The sequence below is a fragment of the Arachis stenosperma genome, chromosome 4, assembly GCF_014773155.1.
Source record: "Arachis stenosperma cultivar V10309 chromosome 4, arast.V10309.gnm1.PFL2, whole genome shotgun sequence".
In the NCBI taxonomy this organism is placed as follows: Eukaryota; Viridiplantae; Streptophyta; class Magnoliopsida; order Fabales; family Fabaceae; genus Arachis; species Arachis stenosperma.
In genome coordinates this window covers 108,572,121-108,595,202 of record NC_080380.1, presented here as the reverse complement: position 1 = coordinate 108,595,202, position 23,082 = coordinate 108,572,121, and the positions used below count along the sequence as shown (strand labels likewise).

The 23,082-nt window shown below is 41.6% G+C and overlaps 1 protein-coding gene across 1 annotated transcript; it reads right to left on the bottom strand.

Moving 5' to 3' along the window:
- Window positions 1-21,184: 21,184 nt before the first annotated feature.
- On the bottom strand, window positions 21,185-22,840 carry LOC130975294 (uncharacterized). Its single transcript, XM_057900109.1, has one exon. It carries the CDS (start codon window positions 22,838-22,840, stop codon window positions 21,185-21,187), a length of 1,656 nt encoding a protein of 551 aa, XP_057756092.1.
- Window positions 22,841-23,082: the final 242 nt, after the last annotated feature.

The window sequence follows — 23,082 nt, the reverse complement described above, 5'->3', positions numbered from 1 at the left end:
TCGTTCTCCGGTGTCAATTTCCTCCTCTTGTTCTGAAGCAGCGTGGTCATTGTTGAGAGGATCGTCCGCCATGGTAAAGGGATGACTTCCAGGTCCCCGGCAACGGCGCCAATGTTCCGAGGGTTACCTGAAACGTGTAGCTCGGTCGTCTGGCAAGACCCGAGGTAGGGGGTTCCGTGACCCGAGCTTGGTGTGCTGAGCGGCGGGGGGTTGTACCTGCAATGACACTCCGATGCTTAAGTTAGCATGGGTCCAAGCAGATATTGAGTAGAATTAGAGTATGAGTTATACCTGGGTGCTCCAGTGTATTTATAATGATAAGATGTGGCCTCCTGTGGATAAGATAAGTTAGTTATCTTATCTTTATCTTTAGGTGAGGTCATCTTATCTTCAAGGGAACCGCCTTTATCTTTCTGGGCTTTAGCCGCCTTTAGATTGGGCTATGTTCCTTCGTTTTGGGCCTGCTTTGGGCTCCTTTGGCTTTATTGTCCGAGGTCCGACCTCAGGCGTGGGCCTTTGGGACGAGGTCGGACCTTCTGCGAACTTCCCGAGTTTGGAGAGCTCGGTCAGGGTATGAACAATATCCATTTTGGCGTTTAACGCCCATTTGTTTGCCTATTTGGGCGTTTAACGCCCAGCCAGGTATCCTGGCTGGCGTTAAACGCCAGAAATCCCTTTATCACTGGGCGTTTTGCTAAACGCCCAGGATGCTGCACACCTGGCGTTAAACGCACGCCCAGAATGGCACATTTACTGGCATTAAACGCCCATAATGATGCCCATTCTGGCGTTTAACGCCCAAAGTACCCCTTACTGGCATTTTTTCGCCAGTAAGCTCTTTTTCTCTGCTTTTCGCACTGAATCCTTCTGTAGCTCTGTGAATTCCTTCAATTTTGATAATTGCCCTTTAAGAATATATATCAAACCTTGATTGAACAGAACAGATACCCTTCTAATCACTGGGTTGCCTCCCAGCAAGCGCTTCTTTATTGTCTTTAGCTGGACCTTCACTGAAAATCACTCAAGTCTCAGTTTTGAGCATTCTTGCTCAAAATTGCTTTCAAGATAATGCTTGATCCTCTGTCCATTAACAATGAACTTCTTCTCAGAATCAGTATCCTGAAGCTCAACATATCCATATGGTGATACTCCTGTAATCACATACGGACCCCTTCAGCGGGATTTAAGTTTTCCTGGGAACAATCTGAGCCTAGAGTTGAAGAGCAGGACTTTTTGTCCTGGCTCAAAGACTCTAGATGACAACTTCTTGTCGTGCCACTTCTTTGCCTTTTCCTTATAAATTTTTGCATTTTCAAAGGCATTGAGTCTGAACTCCTCTAGCTCATTTAGCTGGAGTAATCTTTTTTCACCAGCTAACTTAGCATCCATGTTTAGGAACCTGGTTGCCCAATAGGCTTTATGTTCCAGTTCCACGGGCAGATGACAGGCCTTCCCATACACCAGTTGGTATGGAGAGGTTCCTATAGGAGTCTTGTATGCTGTTCTGTATGCCCACAGAGCATCATCCAAGCTCTTTGCCCAATCCTTTCTACGGGCAATAACAGTCCGTTCCAGGATTCTTTTGAGCTCTCTGTTAGAGACCTCAGCTTGCCCATTTGTCTGTGGGTGATACGGAGTTGCTACTTTGTGGCTAATTCCATATCTAACCATAGCAGAGTACAGTTGTTTATTGCAGAAATGGGTGCCTCCATCACTGATCAGTACTCTGGGCACACCAAACCTGCTGAAGATGTGTTTCTGGAGGAATTTCAGCACAGTTTTGGTATCATTATTGGGTGTGGCAATTGCTTCCACCCATTTAGATACATAGTCTACTGCCACTAGAATATAAGTGTTTGAGTATGATGGTGCGAAGGGACCCATGAAGTCAATTCCCCATACATCAAACAATTCAATCTCTAAGATCCCTTGCTGAGGCATGGCGTAACCATGAGGCAAGTTACCAGCTCTTTGGCAACTGTCACAGTTACGTACAAACTCTCGGGCATCTCTATAGAGAGTAGGCCAGTAGAATCCGCATTGGAGGACCTTGGTTGCTGTTCGCTCACCTCCAAAATGTCCTCCATATTGTGATCCATGGCAATGCCACAGGATTCTTTGTGCTTCCTCTCTGGGTACACATCTGCGGATTATCCCGTCTGCACATCTCTTAAAGAGATATGGCTCATCCCACAGGTAGTACTTGGCATCTGAAATCAATTTCTTTCTTTGCACTCTGTTGTACTCCTGGGGTATGAACCTCACAGCTTTGTAATTTGCAATATCTGCAAACCATGGAGCTTCCTGAATGGCGAAAAGTTGCTCATCTGGAAAGGTCTCAGAGATCTCAGTAGAAGGGAGGGACGCCCCAACTACTGGTTCTATTTGGGACAGATGATCAGCTACTTGATTCTCTGTCCCTTTTCTGTCTCTTATTTCTATATCAAACTCTTGCAGAAGCAACACCCATCTTATGAGCCTGGGTTTTGAATCCTGCTTTGTGAGTAAGTACTTAAGAGCAGCATGGTCAGTGTACACAATCACCTTTAATCCTACCAGATAGGATCTAAACTTGTCAATGGCATAGACCACTGCAAGTAACTCTTTTTCTGTGGTTGTGTAATTCTTCTGTGCATCATTTAGAACACGGTTGGCATAATAAATGACATGTAGAAGCTTGTTATGCCTCTGTCCCAACACTGCACCAATGGCATGGTCACTGGCATCACACATTAATTCGAATGGTAATGTCCAGTCTGGTGCAGAGATGACTGGTGCTGTGACCAGCTTGGCTTTCAGGGTCTCAAATGCCTGCAAACACTATGTGTCAAACATAAATGGTGTGTCAGCAGCCAGCAGGTTACTCAGAGGTTTTACAATTTTTGAAAAATCCTTTATAAACCTTCTGTAGAATCCTGCATGCCCCAGAAAGCTTCTGATTACCTTAACATTGGCAGGTGGTGGTAATTTTTCAATTACCTCTACCTTTGCCTTATCCACCTCTATTCCCCTGCTTGAAATTTTGTGCCCAAGGACAATTCCTTCAGTCACCATAAAGTGACATTTCTCCCAGTTTAAAACCAGGTTAGTCTCTTGGCACCTTTTCAGGACAAGTGCTAGGTGGTTAAGACAGGAGCTGAATGAGTCTCCATATACTAAGAAATCATCCATGAAGACTTCTAAGAATTTATCCACCATATCAGAGAAGATGGATAGCATGCATCTCTGAAAGGTTGCAGGAGCATTACACAGACCAAAAGGCATCCTCCTGTAGGCAAACACGCCAGAAGGGCAAGTAAATGCTGTTTTCTCTTGGTCTTGAGGATCTACTGCAATTTGGTTGTAACCTGAATAGCCATCCAAAAAGCAGTAATAATCATGACCAGCTAGTCTTTCTAGCATTTGGTCTATGAATGGTAAAGGAAAATGATCCTTTCTGGTAGCTGTATTGAGCCTTCTGTAGTCAATACACATACACCACCCTGTGACTGTTCTTGTAGGAACCAGTTCATTTTTTTCATTGTGAACTACTGTCATGCCTCCCTTTTTGGGGACAACTTGGACAGGGCTCACCCAGGGGCTGTCAGAAATAGGATAAATAATCCCAGCCTCTAGTAATTTAGTGACCTCTTTCTGCACCACCTCCTTCATGGCTGGATTTAGCCGCCTTTGTGGTTAGACCACTGGTTTGGCATTATCCTCCAATAGGATCTTGTGCATGCATCTTGCTGGGCTAATGCCCTTAAGATCACTTATGGACCACCCAAGAGCTGTCTTGTGTGTCCTTAGCACTTGAATCAGTGCTTCCTCTTCCTGTGGATTTAAAGCAGAGCTTATAATCACTGGAAAAGTGTCACCTTCTACCAGAAATGCATACTTCATGGATGGTGGTAGTGGTTTGAGTTCAGGTTTGGGAGGCTTATCCTCCTCTTGAGGAATTTTCAAAAATTCTTTTGTTTCCTCTGGCTCTTCCTGATCAGGCTGAGCATCCTTGAAGATGTCCTCAAGCTCTGATTCTAGACTTTCAGTCATATTGACCTCTTCCACTAAAGAGTCAATAATGTCAGCGCCCATGCAGTCATTTGATGTGTCTGGATGCTGCATAGCTTTTACAGCATTCAACTTGAACTCATCCTCATTGACTCTCAGGGTTACTTCCCCTTTTTGTACATCAATGAGAGTTCGTCCAGTTGCTAGGAAAGGTCTTCCTAGAATGAGAGTTGCACTCTTGTGCTCTTCCATTTCCAGCACTACAAAGTCAGTTGGAAAGGCAAATGGCCCAACCTTGACAATCATGTCCTCAATTATGCCTGATGGATATTTAATGGAGCCATCAGCAAGTTGGAGGCATATCCGGGTTGGTTTGACTTCCTCAGTCAACCCAAGCTTCCTGATAGTGGATGCAGGTATTAGATTGATGCTTGCTCCAAGGTCACACAGGGCTGTCTTGGTGCAAGCACCTTCTAATGTGCATGGTATCATAAAGCTTCCTGGATCTTGAAGCTTTTCTGGTAAGCTTTTCAGAATGACTGCACTGCATTCTTCAGTGAGAAATACTTTTTCAGTTTTTCTCCAATCCTTCGTATGGCTTAAGATTTCCTTCATGAATTTAGCATAAGAAGGTATTTGCTCAAGTGCCTCTGCAAACGGAATCTTTATTTCAAGAGTCCTTAGATAGTCTGCAAAGCGGGCAAATTGCTTATCCTGTTCCGCTTGGCGGAGTTTTTGAGGATAAGGCATCTTGGCTTTATATTCTTCAACCTTGGTTGCTGCAGGTTTATTCCTTACAGAAGTGGTTGGAGAAGCCTTTTTAGAGGGGTTACTATCAGCACTCGCAGGTGTCTGGTTCCCCTCTGGCGTTTGAACGCCAGGATTGGGTGGAAAATGGGCGTTTAACGCCAACTTTTCCCCCTTTTCTGGCGTTTGAATGCCAGAACTGGGCAGGGAATGGGCGTTTAACGCCAGCTTTCCCCCCTTTTCTGGCGTTTGAACGCCAATAGTATTCCTCTCTAGGCTCTTACTGTCCTCAGAGGGATTTTGGATAGTAGTTTGGCCATCCTCTGTCAATTGTTCCTTTGTTGACTTTTTGCTACTTTGATCAGTGTTATTCAATGTCTTCCCACTCCTCAGTTGAACTGCTTGGCATTCTTCTGTTATTTGTTTAGATAGCTGCTGTTTTGCCTGATTCAACTGTGATTCTATGTTCTTGTTAGCAATTTTAGTCTCTTGGAGCATCTCTTTAAATTCTGCTAACTGTTTTGTCATCAGGTGTAATTGTTGATTAAGCTCAACCATCTGTTCTTGAGGATTAGGATCAGTGGCTAATGCCATAACTTCTTTTTGTGTGGAGGACTCATTGCTAGAGTACAAATGTTGATTTCTAGCAACAGTATCTATAAGCTCTTGAGCCTCTTCAATCGTCTTCCTCATATGTATAGATCCACCAGCTGAGTAGTCTAGAGACATCTGAGCTTTTTCTGTAAGCCCATAGTAGAAGACGTCTAACTGTACCCACTCTGAAAACATTTCAGAGGGGCATTTTCTTAGCATACCTCTGTACCTCTCCCAGGCATTATAAAGGGATTCATTATCCTCTTGCTTAAAGCCTTGGATGTCCATCCTTAGCTGTGTCATCCTTTTTTGAGGGTAAAATTGATTCAGGAATTTGTCTGATAACTGTTTCCATGTCTTTATGCTTGCTGTAGGTTGGTTATTTAACCACCTCTTAGCTTGATCTTTTACAGCAAATGGAAATAGTAATAATCTGTAGACATCCTGATCTACCTCTTTATCACGTACTGTGTCAGCAAGTTGTAAGAATTGTGCCAGAAACTCAGTAGGTTCTTCCTGTGGAAGACCGGAATACTGGCAATTCTGCTGCACCATGATAATGAGTTGAGGGTTTAGCTCAAAGCTGCTTGCTTTGATGGGAGGTATACAGATGCTACTCCCATATGCAGCTGTAATGGGGTTAGCATATGACCCCAGAGTCCTTTTGGACTGTTCATTCCCACTTATGTCCATGATGGAGAAAAGGGAATTGATGTGAATAGTAATCAAGATATATATGTATATATATTTTTTTGAAAAGAGGAAAGATAAAAACAACAAAGAGACACCAAACTTAAAATTTTTCAGAAAATCAAACATGAATTTTCGAAAACCTAAAGAAAAACACAAAGAAGACACCAAACTTAGAATGTTTAAAAGATCAAAAAGGGACTAAGAACAAGTAATTTCGAAAAATTAAAAGAAAAACAAAAGCATGCAATTGACACCAAATTTAAAATATGAAATTATACTCACATAAAAGACTCTAAACCAACAAAAATAAAACAGTCCTAATCTAAGCAACAAAATAAACCGTTAGTTGTCCAAACTCGAACAATCCCCGGCAACGGTGCCAAAAACTTGGTGCACGAAATTGCAATCACACTTTTGCAATCCCGCACAACTAACCAGCAAGTGCACTGGGTCGTCCAAGTAATACCTTACGTGAGTAAGGGTCCATCCCACGGAGATTCTCGGCTTGAAGCAAGCTATGGTTATCTTGTAACTCTTAGTCAGGATATCAAAAATTATCAGGATTGATTGTGAAAAGCAAAAGAACATGAAATAAGTACTTGTTTTGCAGTAATGGAGAATAGGTTGAGGTTTTGGAGATGCTCTGTCTTCTGAACCTCTGCTTTCCTACTGTCTTCTTCTTTAAACACGCAAGGATCCTTCCATGGCAAGCTGTATGTAGGGTTTCACCGTTGTCAATGGCTACCTCCCATCCTCTCAGTGAAAATGTTCAACGCGCTCTGTCACAGCACGGCTAATCATCTGTCGGTTCTCAATCAGGTTGGAATAGAATCCAGTGATTCTTTTGCGTCTGTCACTAATGCCCAGCCTTCAGGAGTTTGAAGCTCGTCATAGTCATTCAATCCTTGAATCCTACTCAGAATACCACAGACAAGGTTTAGACCTTCCGGATTCTCTTGAATACCGCCATCAATTCTAGCTTATACCACGAAGATTCTGATTAAAGAATCCAAGAGATATCTACTCAATCTAAGGTAGAATGGAGGTGGTTGTCAGGCACACGTTCATAGTTGAGAATGATGATGAGTGTCACGGATCATCACATTCATCAGGTTTAGGAACAAGTGATATCTTGGAATGGAAGCAAGCATGATTGAATGAAAAACAGTAGTAATTGCATTAATCCATCAAGACACAGCAGAGCTCCTCACCCCCAACCATGGGGTTTAGAGACTCATGCCGTATAAGATACAATGAGAAACGTGTAAAGTGTCATGAGGTCCAGATACAATGTCAAAAGATCCTATTAATAGTGAACTAGTAACTTAGGGTTTACAGAAATGAGTAAATGACAGAAAAATCCACTTCCGACCCTACTTGGTGTGTGCTTGGGCTGAGCATTGAAGCATTTTCGTGTAGAGACTCTTTCTGGAGTTAAACGCCAGCTTTTATGCCAGTTTGGGCGTTTAACTCCAATTTTTATGCCAGTTCCAGCGTTAAACGCTGGGAATTCTGAAGCTGATTTGCAACGCCGGTTTGAGCCATCAAATCTCGGGTAAAGTATGGACTATTATACATTGCTGGAAAGCCCAGGATGTCTACTTTCTAACGCCGTTGAGAGCGCGGCAATTGGACTTCTGTAACTCTAGAAAATCCACTTCGAGTGCAGAGAGGTCAGAATCCAACAGCATCTGCAGCCCTTTTCAGTCTCTGAATCAGATTTTTGCTCAGGTCCCTCAATTTCAGCCAGAAAATACTTGAAATCACAGAAAAACACACAAACTCATAGTAAAGTCCAGAAAAGTGAATTTTAACTAAAAACTAATAAAAATGTAATAAAAACTAACTAAAATATACTAAAAACATACTGAAAATAATGCCAAAAAGCATATAAATTATCCGCTCATCATTACCCTAATTGGCCGCCTCTTTACCATTATTTTTTTTCTCTTTTTTATTCTTCGAAATTAATTATTGACTATCCTGATGTTTATACTTCTCTTCACTTCATATTTTATCTAAATGTTGATTCATATAAGATTTTTAGAATTTTTTAATTATTTTTAAAGTGTTATTCACTTTTAAGTGTAAGTGAAATTAAGAATTTAATATGAATTAATAAATTATTTTGCTTTATTCATTATAAAATTATGATGTTATCGTTATTATTTGTCCATTCAACTAACCATAAAAATACGAAAAGTTTTTATTTTTCTAAAACTTTAGAAAATATGGATGTAATGACCTTTGAGTTATATGGCTCAAGATTCAAAGATGATATTTTAAATGAATATCAATCGTAAATAAAAAAAATATTGTAAAATTATTGCATAGATAATAGAAAATAAGTGGATAATATACATGTTAATTTAGATAATCAAAATAAAAGAAAATAAGTAACAAAAGAAGATATAAAATTTCACCTTATGTTTTGTGGTACAAAGATAATATATAATAATATAATAAAACGTAATGTTCTGATATAAAAAATATGAAACTTTTAAGAAAAAATAAAATGATGTGATAATTTATGCATTAGATAATTTAAAAAAAAAATTATTATAGAGGAAGTTAAAAATATTCTGACTTAAATATACTATTCAATAAAATTAAGGGAGAGAGAGTTAAAATTTTTTAACTAATAAAAAAAATCATCACCATCAACCTATTAAATTTGAGTAATATCAAGTGAGAATTAAGAAATAAATCAGAACGATAAATTCAAAAGTTTTCTATCTCTTTTTATACAATGTTTTACTTTAAGTAATTATTTTATATAGATAGTATTTAAATAACAAACAAAATAACAAGAAGATTTGCATTAGTTATGAAAACTAATATCATCTTTATACTATGATCACATTATTTCAAAACATACAATATGAAATAATAAAATATAGTTTAATTAATGTACCCAATAAAGCAAATGTAAAACTTATATAATATAAAAGTAATGACAATTTTCTGTTCTAAGGTATTATATTAAATTATAATTTAAATTTATAATTATTAGTTAAAAGCTTACAATAATATACTATTTTTATTATATTAGTTAAAAATAATATATTTTGATATTATATTTTAGGGTTATTAACATTAAATTTTGATAATTTTAAAAAAAATTTTTAATGTTTTATGTTTTAATTTTTTTTAATAGAACAATAAAATTATTTAACACACATTAAAAAAAACTATTATTTTTATACATCTATATATTCAAAAGACACAAAAATAAATTTTTTTAATAACACTTTAAATTAACAACTCATAAAAGTTAAGAGAACGAATGGTTATAGATCAAAGTAATAGACAAGATATAAAATTGTGACAATGGTACTTGGTGATAATTAAAAAGAAGATGGCAGGAAAAAAAATTGAGAAAGAAAAATAAGGCAATATAACAATTGCGGTAAGACAATGACAGACATCTGTATAGAGAATAATAGTAAGAGAAAATAATAGTGTGTGATAGAATAAAAGAATATAATAAAAATATAAATTAATAATTTAGAAAAGTAATAAAATTAAAGATAATTTAATAAATTGAATATAAATTTTAGAATTATGCATGAAGATAAAAAATGTTTTGAATATAATATTTTATCTTTGTTTAAATTAAAGGTTTAATTACTCTATAGGTCCCTATAGTTTCGCAAAATTTTTAACTAGGTTCCTATATTTTTTTTTTAATTGGGTCTTTACACCAAATTTTTTTTTTAATTAGATCCCTCTTAATAGTAATTGGCTTAACTTTATAAGGACTCAACTAAAAAAAATGGTGTAAGGACCCAAATAAAAGAAAAAAAAGTGCAGAGACCAATTAAAAAAATTAGTGCAAGGACTCAATTAAAAGAAAAAAAACTACATGACTTAATTAAAAATTTTGCGAAATTATAGAGACCAACAGAATAATTAAACCTAAATTAAATACTATTAAAAAAATAAAAAAATATACTTATATAATATTTATAAATAATTATTTTATAAATATTTATCTTAATTTTGTTAGACATAATAATAATGTAATTGTTTTTTTTATATTTTATTTAATTTAAATTTATAACTTTATACGTTCTAAAATTTAAATAACCTGTAAAATTTTTATATTTATTTTTAAATATTTTTTAATTCTTAATTTTTAAATTATTTTATTAAACTTATAATTTTAAAAATAAAAATATAAAAAATAATCTCTTAAAAATAATAAAAAAACGGTTCAACTCTACATTCAACTAATAATACCCATTAGACTTGCATAATTCTAAAGTGGACACGATACACCATCTTCGGAACTATTCATGGCCAAACAAGCTAATTTATTTACGGTAAATGATCTTTACAAATTAGTTTGGAACAATTGGTGATATTCAATTATCAATTATAATATTTAAAATAATATGTAATATTTAAAATTAAGTATGATTTTGATAACTATGATTTTTGTCGAAAATCACCATTGTCTTTAAATTTTTTCATTTTTATTTTTTGAATTTAAAATCATTCTAAAAGTTGAATTTTGTTCTAAAATCATTCTTTTCCTTATTTTCAAACAAAAATACTCTTCTTTTTCAATTTCTTCTACATACACTTATATATTCAGAGTTATTCTTTTTCTGATATCCATCGTCACTGATGAAAGAAGAAGGAGAATCATAGAAAATGATTACTAGGAGTAGAACCTGAGAGTGACAACATTACTTCGGCAATAGCAATGGAAAAACTCAACAATGGTGACAGCTACAGCAACGGTAGTCATGGCAAAACAGAAGTTGAGGAGAGGTGGTGAAACAGATGCAAGATGATGTAGTGGTGTACTTGGGAAGCTCTGACACATTTTTTCGGTGACAAATCAATGATGGCGATGCTCCCCTCCAACCGCAATGTTTCCGTCCAAGCGCGATGTTCCCCCCCCCCCCTCTCTCTCTCTTTCTCTCTCTCTCTCTCTCTCTCTCTCTCTCTCTCTCTCTCTCTTTCGCATCCTCTCTCTCTCTTTTTCTCTCTTTCATCTCTCTTCAATAATCACTACAAGAAAAATTCTGAATACCGTCAAATTTAGCGTCAGACATTAGTGGTGGGTTTACCAGCAGATTTACCAGCGAATTTGGCAATAAATTTGTCAGGTAAAAAAGTTACCGTCGGATTTGGTTTTTCGACGGAAAATTCGAGGGTAATATTTGAAGGGTAAGAAAAGAAAAATTGGTGCAATCAATAGCGTCAGAATTCCGATAAAGCTCAATTAATGAAACACTTTGTTCTGATCACGAGCAATGGTTTACTATCGGCTTTATTCGCCGATAAATCTAATGGTAAAGCTCAATTAATGAAATTCTATATTTTGGACACGCTCCATACATTACCGTCGAATTTATCTGCTGGTAAATTCGATTGTAAATTTGTCCTAAATTGGAATCGCGAGCCCTCCCCCCTCATTTTGAAACACTCACACACATACACACACACACACACACACACTCTCTCTCTCTCTCTCTCTCTCTCAAAACCTCATCTTCTCTCTCTCTCTCTCTATGTCATTCTCTCCTCCAAACCACCTTCGACAGCCCCCCTGCCAATGCCGGCGCCACCAATAGCCTCCAAATATTGCATGGACTCCTTGCGTCGCGTTGGTCTCTCTGTCATTGCTGTTTTCGTCACTCCTAACACTAGTGCCGCCGCCACTGTTGCTGCTTGGTACGCGAAATAAGAACTCACACAACTCAACCAGCAAGTGCACTAGGTCGTCCAAGTAATACTTGAGGTGAGTCAGGGTCGATCCTATGAAGATTGTTGGCTTGAATCAAGTTATGGACACCTTGTAGATCTTAGTCAGGTGATTAGAAAAGGTAGTTTGTTGAGAGAAATGCATAAAAAAAGAATAGGGGTGAAATCACTTAATTTAAGTGAAACCAGTGATAAGAGAACGGTTGAGGCTTCGGAGATGCTTCATTCTTTTGGATCAACCTTTTCTACTGTCTTCTCCAACAGTGAGTGATTCTTTCCATGGCAGGCTGTAAGTGATCAACACCGGTTTAGTGGCTGCCAATCTTCCTCTCTCAGGCCGAATGCCAGGATTAGTGTGCACCCAATCTAAATGAGGGTGAAGCTCCTGCAGTTCATCCCCCTGATGATCCTACACAAGATGCCACAGACAAGGTCAAATCTTCCAGATCAGAGAATGCTACGCCATTGGTTCTAGCCTCTACCACAAAGACTCTAATCTTCCCATACCTTGGCTGAACTGGTGTTTCGAGAAGTCCCCAACAAAGTCATAGATTAGCCGTCTAAGAGATGTATAATCATGCTTGTGGTTCAGTGATCTCCGGTTAAAGACTCACACTGAACCCATGTAGAATGAGGATGATTGTCACGGATCATCTCACTCATAAGGTTGAAGAACGAAGATACATCTTAGAATAGAGTCACACACGAATTGAATAGAAATGTAGTACTTTTATTAATCCATGAAAATCAGCAGAGCTCCTAACCTTAACCTAGGAGGTTTAGTGACTCATATTGTACATAATAGTGTTTGAAAGTAATGGGGGAGGAATAAGATCCTAAACATGGGTGATCTTCTCCTATATATACTAATCTGATGACTAAGGCTTACAGAAATAAGATAAACTAAGTTGGTAGTGCAAAAATCCACTTCTGGGGCCCACTTGGTGAGTGTTTGGGTTGAGCTTAAGTGTTTCCCATGTGCTAATGTCCCTTAGGGGCATTTAACGTTGGCTAGGGACCCCCTTTTGGGCGTTGAACTCCAGTTGCTCCCCTGTGGGAACTAGACGCCAGGAATGGGGCTGGTGGCTAGCGTTGAACGCCGATTTTAGACCTTCTCGAAAGCACTTGATGTTAGCTTTTCATAGCTGTTGAGAGCGCACCATTTAGACTTCTGTATCTCTAGTAAAGCTCCTTCAAGTGAACGGAGGTCAGATCCTGATAGCATCTGCAATTCTTTCTCTGTTTATGAATCAGACTTCTGCTCAAACTCTTCAATTTCAGCTAGAAAATACCTGAAATCCCCATAAAACACATAAACTCAAATTAGAATCCAAAAATGTGAATTTTGCACAAAAACCTATGAAAACATAATAAAACTTAAACAAAACATAATGAAAACTATATGAAGATGATGCCAAAAAGTGTATTAAATATCTGCTCATCACTGCTGCTGCTCACTATGTCATCGGAGAGTCTCTCTTTCCTCCCTCCAAGTAGGTTGTCCTCCTCTATCTCCCTGTTTTGTTTGTAATTTATCAAAAAAACCCTAATGCAGCCTGTAGGTTGGTCACCGCCGCCGCCACTGCGCCGTCCTTACTGCTATTACGCCAGAAAAGTCATCTGTGCCACTACTATCTCTAGGTAACTCACTCAACAGTTAGTTTAAAGTAGTTCCTATACCCTAATTTATGGTGTATGCCTATGTTCCTATTTTATTTTTATTGTAATTTTTTTATTGGATTTTAGTGTTTGTTTCTTTTTTTGTTTTTCTGATTTCGATTTTAGGATTTATCTTGGGTTTATTATTTTATTTAATTTTAAAATTTCTTATTTTTGAATTCATTATTTCTTTATGATTTTTGTTCTGATTTGTTCTTAATTTTTTCTGTTTCTGATCTTTGTTATGATTTTTAGTTTGTTCTTAATTCTTCGTTGAGATTTTTTGTTATATTTTTGTTTTGCAAGTTTGAGTTTAAAGAACAATACAACAAAGAACGCCCAAATAACAAATCTGTTGCAGTTGTGAGTTTATTTATGCGGAATATTATTTAATACTTGTTTTAAAAAAAATTTGAATTAGTTTTCAAATTGTTTTTAACGTGTTTGAATTTTAACTTTTTTTTATTATTGCAGCTTCAAAACAATTAGGTTAGCAAGGCTAGTGGTAGCAGGTAAAAATCAATTACTTATTTTTAACTTATTTTATGATTGATGATTGGTTTTTGCCATTATTTTCATAATTGTTCTCTTATTAGTCTTTCAAAATTTAAATTTCAATCACATATTAGTTATCTCTACTTTTACTTTCTCTCAAGTTTTGTGCTTATTCTTTATTCATTTTCTCAGTTGATTATGTCTATATAGCTAATGTTCAATTATTCATATCTTATTTTCAGAAAAAATTGAAGTCACATACAAAACAAAAATTTAAAGAGTGCGATGATACCAAACATTGATAGGGTGAATATTCTCTGTAAGTTTTAATTTGTAGTCTATTTTCAATTCTTTCGAAATCTTAATGCTTGAGAAAAAGTGAACAAATTTATATATTGATTTGGCTGGTAGTAGGTGAAATTTTAATTTGTATTAATGTTATTAAGTCAACTGCATAGGACAATAAGAGTAATAAGATATGATATTGTTGGGAATAAGTCGTATGGCCATAATCCAATTAATCATGTGTCAAATAATTTGTTATTGTTATCATATTAAAATGTTAATATAATAAGGTCCTTGATTGAATTTAGTGATTCATCATTGTGATAGTGATCATAACATTGAGAGATAAATCTTTTATAATTTAATCTAAATTGTTCTTGGTCATAGGATTATTAAAAAGGACATTCATAATCCGAAAAGATCAATATATATATATATATATATATATATATATATGTACAGAATGCTTCTGATACGGGTTGAGAGGAGGATCGGGAACCTGCGGGTCGGATCGGATGTCGGACGGCCCTGATGGAGCGGAGGGGAGGTACCTGCAAAGACACTCCGACGCTCAAGTCAGAATAGATCTAAGAGGTATAAGGTGTGTGGGATGAATCAATACCTGGAGGGATCTGGGTCCTCTATTTATAGGTGATGGTGATAATCTTATCTTATCTTATTTGCTTAAGATAAGGGAGATGTTTGAATTCGAAAGTTAGTTAGAAGATCTAGAGGGCCGATTTGGGGCCTTCTAGAAAGACGAGATGGGTTGACCTGGTAAGCCGGGTTCGGGTCTTGGTCGTGGGTCCGGGGTCCGTGGGCCGGATCCGTAACAGTTGCCCCCGTAGCGAGAGAGCGAGTAAGGTCGGTTTGTCGCTAAGAGTTCGAAGCGTTTTTCTGCGTCTTTGGTACTGGTCGAGTATTCGTTTGGCGACAAGGTCGGCTTCTTGATTTCGTTTGGTGAGAGATTCGTCTTGACCGTACTTTGGTCTCGACGTGACCTTTCCGTGTCTGCTGCGCCTGTTGCGTCTTTTGAGGCGTAGTTGATTAGTTTGCTTTTCCGAGGGGGCATTTATTGTGGTGGGGGTTTTCTCTTTTTTGCCCCCGAGAGTTTTCATTGCGTGGAGGGTTAGGTGCGTCCTTTCGTCTTTTCGAAACCGTTTCGTTTTTGGTTTTTATTTCCCTCGTCCGTTTTTCTCTTTTGAGAGAGAACTTCTTCATTTCCTGAGAGAAAACTGCTTTTTGCTTTCCTGGTGCTGCTTCTGCTTCTCCTCATTTCCCTGCATTTCTTTCGAGTTTTCTTCTACTATTACCAGGTTGGTATCTTCTTTTTGCTACTTCGTTTGTTTGTGCCTTTCTCTGTTTTTGCCATGTTTTGTTCTGCCTACTTCCCTTTGTTTTTGTTTGCTGTGTTTGGTGTATTGAGTTTGGGGAAGGGGCTGAGCACCGCCATTTTCTGTTTTACTTGTAGTGGTGTCTTAGGTTTTTGTTTTTCGCAATTGTGTCGAGTTGGTGGGCTGATGGTGGTGCTCTTCCCTGTTTTAGGTATGTAGCGTCGGAGAAATGAGGGTGTGGGTGCCCCCATTCCCCCTTCCAGGGGCGTTCCCAATCGCTATGGTTGGGTGACCAGCGATGTGTGGGGCGTTCCATCGCGGTTGACGGAGGGTGATCTCCAACGGCTCCGCGATCAGGGAGCGATCTGCGGTGGCGGTGAAGAGGAGGGGCGATATATACTCGAGCTCCCTGATGCGGATGAGCGCGTCTGCTATCTAAACCTCCGTTCTCCCACCGTGCCGGACTGGATGTGGGTCTACGAATCCATGTTTACTCGGCTCGGGGTGCGGTTCTCCTTCTCTCCGTTTGTTCAAGGTCTGCTTAGTCGGTGTTCCGTGGCGCCGTCTCAGCTTCATCCGAACAGTTGGGCAGCTGTTCGGTGTTTTGAGTTGGTGTGCCAGTATCTTGATCTCCCGGTTTCGGTTCCTGTTTTCCTTTTCCTTTTCTTGTGCACGCTTCCGACTAAAGAGGGGAAGCATAAGAAAGGGTATATGTCTTTCCGGGCTCAGCCTCACCGTCGGATTTTCGGGTTGTTTGAGGACTCCTTTCATGGGTTTAAGTGGGAGTATTTTAAGGTGCGTCCCGTTGAGGGGCACCGTCCGTTTTGGCTTACCTTGGAAGGCGAGCGCCGGTTTCCGACTTATTGGAATTTTGGTGCCGGGCCGTCGGTTCTGACTAAAGTTCTTTATGACGATTTGTCTCGGGAGGATAAGGATGTCGCCAGCGTTTTATGGCATTTGTTTGGCGAGAGTCCGTTGAATCCTCGGGACGTTATGGGGGATCCCGAGGCTTGTCGGACATATATTGGTGTGTATATATATATATATATATATATATATATATATATATATATATATATATATTTTGACTTTTCTTTGTTTTTCCTTGCAGTTGAGATGGCGGGCGGGCTAACTACCTTGGCGAGGTTGAAGGCTGCTTTGGTTCGGGAGGAAGGGTCTCCGTCTCCTTCGACCCCTGTCTCCAACCCGGCCGTGGATTCGCAGGCTATTCCTCAGGAGGTAGTTCCTTCGGGGGGACCTGCTGGTGTTGAGGCTCCTCCTGGCTCGCCTGAGGTAGTCGTGGTGTCGGCTGCTGAGGCTTCTCGGAAGAGGAGTAGAACCGAGGAGCCGGGTAGTGAGACTTTTGAGGAGGAGGGCTTGGTTCCTAGCGTGATGGACCGTCGTTTCGACGCTACGAGCTTTATTGATCAGCATTTAATGCCCGGGACAGAGTCGTTTTTTGATGGTTGTGACATTGCTGGCCAGGCTCAGTCGGTTTACCGTGCCCTTCTCCGGTCTGCTGTGGTTGTTAGGAAGGCGGAGCCTGTGATGGCCCAAGTGGGTTTGTTGGAGAAGAAGCTTCGGCAGGCCCAGGCCGATGTGACCAAGTTAAAGGAGGAGCTTGGGACAGCCAAGGTTGCAAAGGAGAAGGCGGAGAAGTCGTCAGAGGATGCCGGGGCGGAGATTCTCCGACTTGCCGGCCTTGAGACTTCGCTTCTTTCTCAATTGGCTGAGGAGCGGAAGAAATCTTCAGATGCGAGTTCTCAAGCTGCCCTGCTCCTCGCTGAGTCGGAAACCTTGAAGGCTGAGGTTGAGGCTTTGAAGAAGGAGAAAGCGGCTTTGTTGGCTGATGCCGGGGATGCCATTGCTGCTACCGAGGAGACGATGAAAGCGCAGTTTCTTGTGTTGGCCCCTGGTGTGGATGTGTCTGTGACGGGAGCTTTCAAGACCGTTCGTGATGGTCGGATTGTAGATATTTGAGTAGTTTCTTTTTCGTACTTTATTTTTGAACATGTTAAGTTTCTGAATGTTTTTATTTGGCCAAGGGCCGTGACTTTTTGGGGATCGTTCAATAGTATTTTCGGCCGTCCGGGCCTTTTGTATGATCCACTTGTGGTGTTTATTTGGCCGTTCGGGCTTTTCTTGCATTTTTGTTTGTTTTTGTTGTAACCGTTTGTTTGGTCGGTTTTTTGGGTACCCGTGTGTTTGGCCTGGAGGGTGATCAGTCCTCCAGCGATGGCCGTGTCTTCGTTTGGTGTTTTAAGAAACAGTAGTGACTTGTAATGGGGATGAAGTGAAAATAACTTGTAAAGAATTTTATTTGAATAGTTGGGCCTCGTTAAAACCCTTCGTGAGGGAAAGAGTACCCGAGGTTCTAAAAGACAATGAACAATAAAAAATAAAGGGAAATAAAGGGTGATTTAAAGGAAAAAATAAAGAGTGACTTATTTAAGTATAGTATCTTCGTAGGTTGGCCGCGTTCCAAGTTCTTGGTATTTCGCTGCCGTCTAGTCGTTCGAGTTTATACGCTCCTTTTCCTATTACGGCCTTGACCCTGTATGGTCCTTCCCAGTTGGGTGCGAGCTTTCCTTCTCCTGGGGTCGGGAGGCCGATGTTGTTTCGTCGTAGGACGAGGTCGTTGTCCGCGAATTCTCGTCGGATGACGCCGTGATTATACCTTAGGCTGATCCTTTGTTTGAGTGCTAATTCTTTGACGTGGGCTATGCTTCTTGCCTCGTCTATGAGGTCTCGTTCCGCTTCTTCGTCGTTACCTCCAACCGTTTTTCTGGGGCTGGGGTCTCCGATTTCTACTGGGATGACAGCTTCTACGCCGTATGTGAGTCGGAAGGGCGTTTCTCCCGTGCTTGTTTGGGGTGTTGTTCGGTATGACCATAGGACTGATCCCAACTCGTCTGCCCACAATCCCTTGGCTTCGTCAAGTCGTTTCTTAAGTCCTTTGACGATAATTTTGTTGGCGGATTCCACCTGTCCGTTTGTTTGGGGATGTTCTACCGAGCTGAAGCGATGGGATACGTGCAATCCTTCTAAGAGTTCTCTGAATTTTTTGTCTGTGAATTGGGTTCCGTTGTCGGAGATGATGACTTCGGGAATTCCGAACCGAGTAATGATCTGTCGCCAGACGAATTTCCGGCATTGGGTTGCCGTGATGGAGGCCAGGGGTTCGGCTTCAATCCATTTGGTGTAGTAGTCTATGGCGACGATGAGATATCTAAGTTGGCCGGGTGCCGTGGGGAAGGGCCCGACGAGGTCGATTCCCCAACTGCCGAATGGCCGTTCAGCCGATATAACGCTGAGTTGGTGTGGGGCGGCTTGGTGGATATTGGCATGCTTTTGGCATTTGTCGCAGCTTTTTGTGAGTTGTATGGAATCTCGAATGATTGTGGGCCAGAAGTAGCCGGCCCTGATGATTTTTTGGGCTAGCGTTTTTCCTCCGATGTGGTGACCGCAGCAGCCTTCGTGGATTTCGCGGAGTATATATTCCGTGTCCTCGGATTCTACACATTTGAGTAGGGGTTGCGAGAATCCGCGTTTGTATAGCTGTCCTGCTATGATGGTGTAGTTAGCGGCTTCTCTTTTTATCTTCCTCTCTTCTTTCGGGTCTGGTGGTAGGATTCCGTCGCGGAGATATTGCAAGATCGGGTATGTCCAAGATTCCCGATTTGAGGATGTTAGGTGTGCGTTGATTTCCGTTGATACGGAAGGCGACTTAACGACCTCCTGGATTAGCGATCTGTTGCCGTGTCCTGACTTCGTGCTGGCTAGTTTGGAAAGTAGATCCGCCCTGGCGTTTCGTTCCCTGGGGACGTGATGTATGGAGACGTTTTCGAATCCTTCTTTTGTTTCACTTACTTTTTTAAGGTATTGTTGGAGCAGGGGGTCCCGGGTTTGGTAGCTCCCGTTGATTTGGGAGCATACCACCTGGGAATCGGTGTTAACCTCGAGTATCTTGGCGCCGACTTCCCGAGCTAGGTTTAGGCCTGCCAAAAGGGCTTCGTATTCTGCTTGGTTGTTTGATACTGGAAAGTCGTATCTTATTGATTGTTCAATTGTGATCCCATTTTGGTTTTCGAGTATGATTCCGGCGCCTCCGTGAGTGGAGTTTGACGAGCCATCGACGTGTAGTTTCCATGGTTCGGGTGTCAGCTTCGTCGGAGTCATTTCGGCGATGAAGTCGGCCAAGGCTTGTGCTTTGATGGCGTTTCGGGGCTCGAACCTGATCTGGAATTGGGATAGCTCGATGGACCATGCTAGCATTCTTCCTGCTAGGTCGGGTTTTTGTAATACTTGTTTGACCGTTTGGTCGGTTCGGACCGTTATGGGGTGGGCCTGGAAGTATTGTCGTAGTCATCGGGATGCCGAGAGGAGTGCGAAAGCCAGTTTTTCTAGTCGTGAATAACGGGCTTCCGTGTCTTGTAGCACCTTGCTTATGAAGTATATGGGTTTTTGTTCCTTTTTCTCGTTTTCCCGGACGAGTGCTGCTGCGATTGTTTCTTCCGTTATGGAGAGGTACAAGTATAGTGTTTCCCCTGTTTGAGGTTTTGCAAGGATTGGAGGTTCTGTTAGGACCTTTTTGAAGTGTTGGAAAGCTTCTTCGCATTCTTTCTCCCATTTGAACGGAATCCCTTTTTTCATAAGTTTGAAAAAAGGAATTGCCTTTTGTGCCGAGGCTCCGAGGAACCGGGATAGTGCGGTTAGTCGGCCGGTGAGCTTTTGGATATCTTTGAGGTTCTTGGGACTTGTCATCTCCAGGACGGCACGGCATTTTTCCGGGTTTGCCTCAACTCCGCGTTGTGTGATCATGAATCCGAGGAATTTTCCTGCTTCCATTCCGAAAGCGCACTTTGTTGGGTTGAGTCGCATTTGGTGCTTTCGCAAGGTGTTCATTATGACCTTTAGATCGTCGGTTAGTTGCTCCCCGGATTCCGTTTTGGCGAGCATATCATCGATGTAGACTTCTATTTTGTTCCCGGTTAGGTTGCGAAATATCTTGTTTACGAGTCGCTGATAGGTGGCTCCGGCGTTTTTCAGGCCGAAGGGCATTACTTTATAGCAGTAGGTTCCGTCTGGGGTGATGAATGCTGTTTTTTCTTCGTCTGGTCGGTGCATCGGGATCTGGTTGTAGCCGGAGTATGCGTCCATGAAGCTGAGGTACCGGTGTCCGGATGCTGCATCTACTAGTCCGTCGATGTTTGGTAGGGGGAAGGCGTCTTTTGGACATGCTTTGTTGAGATCTGTGTAATCAACGCACATTCGCCACTTCCCGTTAGTCTTTTTAACTAGTACGACGTTGGCTAGCCAGGTCGTGTAAGGGAGTTCTCGGATGAAGTTGGCTTCGAGCAGGGCCTTTACTTGTTTTTGGACCTCGGCGGCTCGGTCTGGTGACATTTTCCGTCTTCTTTGCGCCACGGGTTTGGCTAGGGGGTCTACTGCCAGATGGTGAGACATTAGATCGGGACTTATTCCCGGCATGTCGGCTGGTGTGAATGCGAATAGGTCTCTGTTTTGTTTCAAAAGTTGAGAGAGTTCTTCTTTAAGGTCGTGTGGGAGGTTTCTGTTGATGAACGTGTATTCATCTTTGGTTGGCCCTATTTGTAGTTTTTCCATGTCCCCTTCTGGTTCCGGTCTAGGTTGGCTGTCAAGCCGTGCGTCTAGGTCGGCAAGGAATATTCCGGCCGCGTCCCGGGATTTTTCCTTAGAGCTAAGCTATTGTTGTCGCATTCGGCTGCAACTTCTCGGTCTCCGTGAATGGTTCCGATGGTGCCGTCATCGGCTTTGAATTTCATGAGGAGGTATTTGGTGAAGATGACTGCCGAGAAGTCGTTAATTGTTTTTCTCCCGAGAATGACGTTATAGGCTGTGGAGTCTTTTAGGACGACGAATTCGGATAGGATCGTCTTTCTCTGATTGCTTGTTCCTATGGTGATGGGGAGGGTGACCGAGCCGTCTGGTTTGAGGAAGTTATCTCCGAGGCCCGTGACGCCGTGGCGATGCGTTTGGAGGTTGTCGTTGCGGAGCCCGAGTTTGTCGAAGGCTCCTCGGAAGAGGATATTGGAGTCGGCACCCGTGTCCACGAGTATTCTTCTTACTAGTCCTGTTCCGATTCGGGCTGATATGACGAAGGGGGCATCTCCTGCCGAGGTGCCGTGCTGGCAGTCCTCGGGTAAGAAGGTTATCGTGCTGTTGGCAATGGTTACTGGGTCGTGGTTTTTGACGGCCATTATCTTGAGGTCTTTTTTCATTGTTAGTTTTGATTTATTTGGTACGTCTTTGCCCGTGATGACGTTCACTATGATGGTCGGATCTTCTTCGGTGTTTTCCCTGGGTGTTTTTTGGGTTCTTGGGTTGCGTCCTTCTCTTTCTGGTGATTTGTCTCTGTCGGCGCGCCTTGGTTCTCTGATGATTTTGACGAACTCGGGGAGTTTGCCATCTCGTATAGCTTGCTCAAGAGCGTCTTTGAGATCGTAACAATCTTGTGTTTTGTGGCCGTATCCGCGGTGATAGTCGCAGTAGAGGGTTTTGTTTCCTCCTGTCCTTTCCTTGAGTGGTCGGGCTCTGGGGATGATGCCTCGGTCTGCTATTTGGTGGTATACCTCAGTAATTGATGTTGTTAGGGGAGTGTAGTTGGAAAATTTTCCTATTCTTGGTGGTCTGTGGGTTGGTTTAAGGTGGTCTCGTTGGTTCTCTTTGGGTGGTGCGTTATGACGGGGAGTCGGATTGCCGTGTTGGGTGGCGGCGTGCTGCCGTTTGTTGGCGGCGACGACCTGGCTGACTTCCTCGTCGTTGATGTAATCTTTGGCGACGTTCTGGATTTCGTGCATGGTCCACACTGGTTTGGTGGTGAGATGTTTGCGAAAGTCTTCATTCATGAGTCCGTTAGTTAGGCAGAGGCTGGCAACGGAGTCCGTGAGTCCGTCGACCGTTAGGCATTCGTCGTTGAAGCGGTCGAGGTATTTTCTTGTGGATTCTTCTTGCCTTTGTGTGACCCCTAACAGGCTGATAGGGTGTTTGGCTTTGGTGATTCGGGTTGTGAACTGGGCCATGAATTTTCTTGTGATGTCGTGGAAGCTAGTTATGGATCCGTTTGGGAGGGCGTTGAACCATTTGATCGCTGGCCCGGCCAGGGTTACTGGGAAGGCTCTGCATCGGACTGCGTCGGATGCTCCTTCTAAGTTCATTCTGGCCTCGAAGGCCGTTAGGTGCTCTTGAGGGTCTTTGGTTCCGTCGTACTTCATGTCGGTGGGTTTGTCGAAACCTTTGGGGAGTTTTGCTCTTAAGATTCCTTCCGTGAAGGGCGTAGCTCCCATTATAGTATGGTCGCTTCTCGTACGTTTGGTGCTTCGGTATCTCCGGTCTTCGTCTGAATCATGCTGACGGTTTACATCCCGAGAATCGCTGCGATGGTGTTTCTTGTCGTATCGTCGTTCGGGCGACTTTTCGCGTCGGCGGTTGCGTGAGGTGCTACGACCATCTCTCCTATTGTGCTGCCGGATTGGCGACCTTCCGTGGTGGGATCTTGACCTGGAAGTTGCCTGGCTTCCATGCTCGT

Coding starts and splice junctions, on each gene's coding strand:
- LOC130975294 (XM_057900109.1), bottom strand. CDS start 22,840: ATGGGAGCTACGCCCTTCACGGAAGGAATCTTAAGAGCAAAACTCCCC.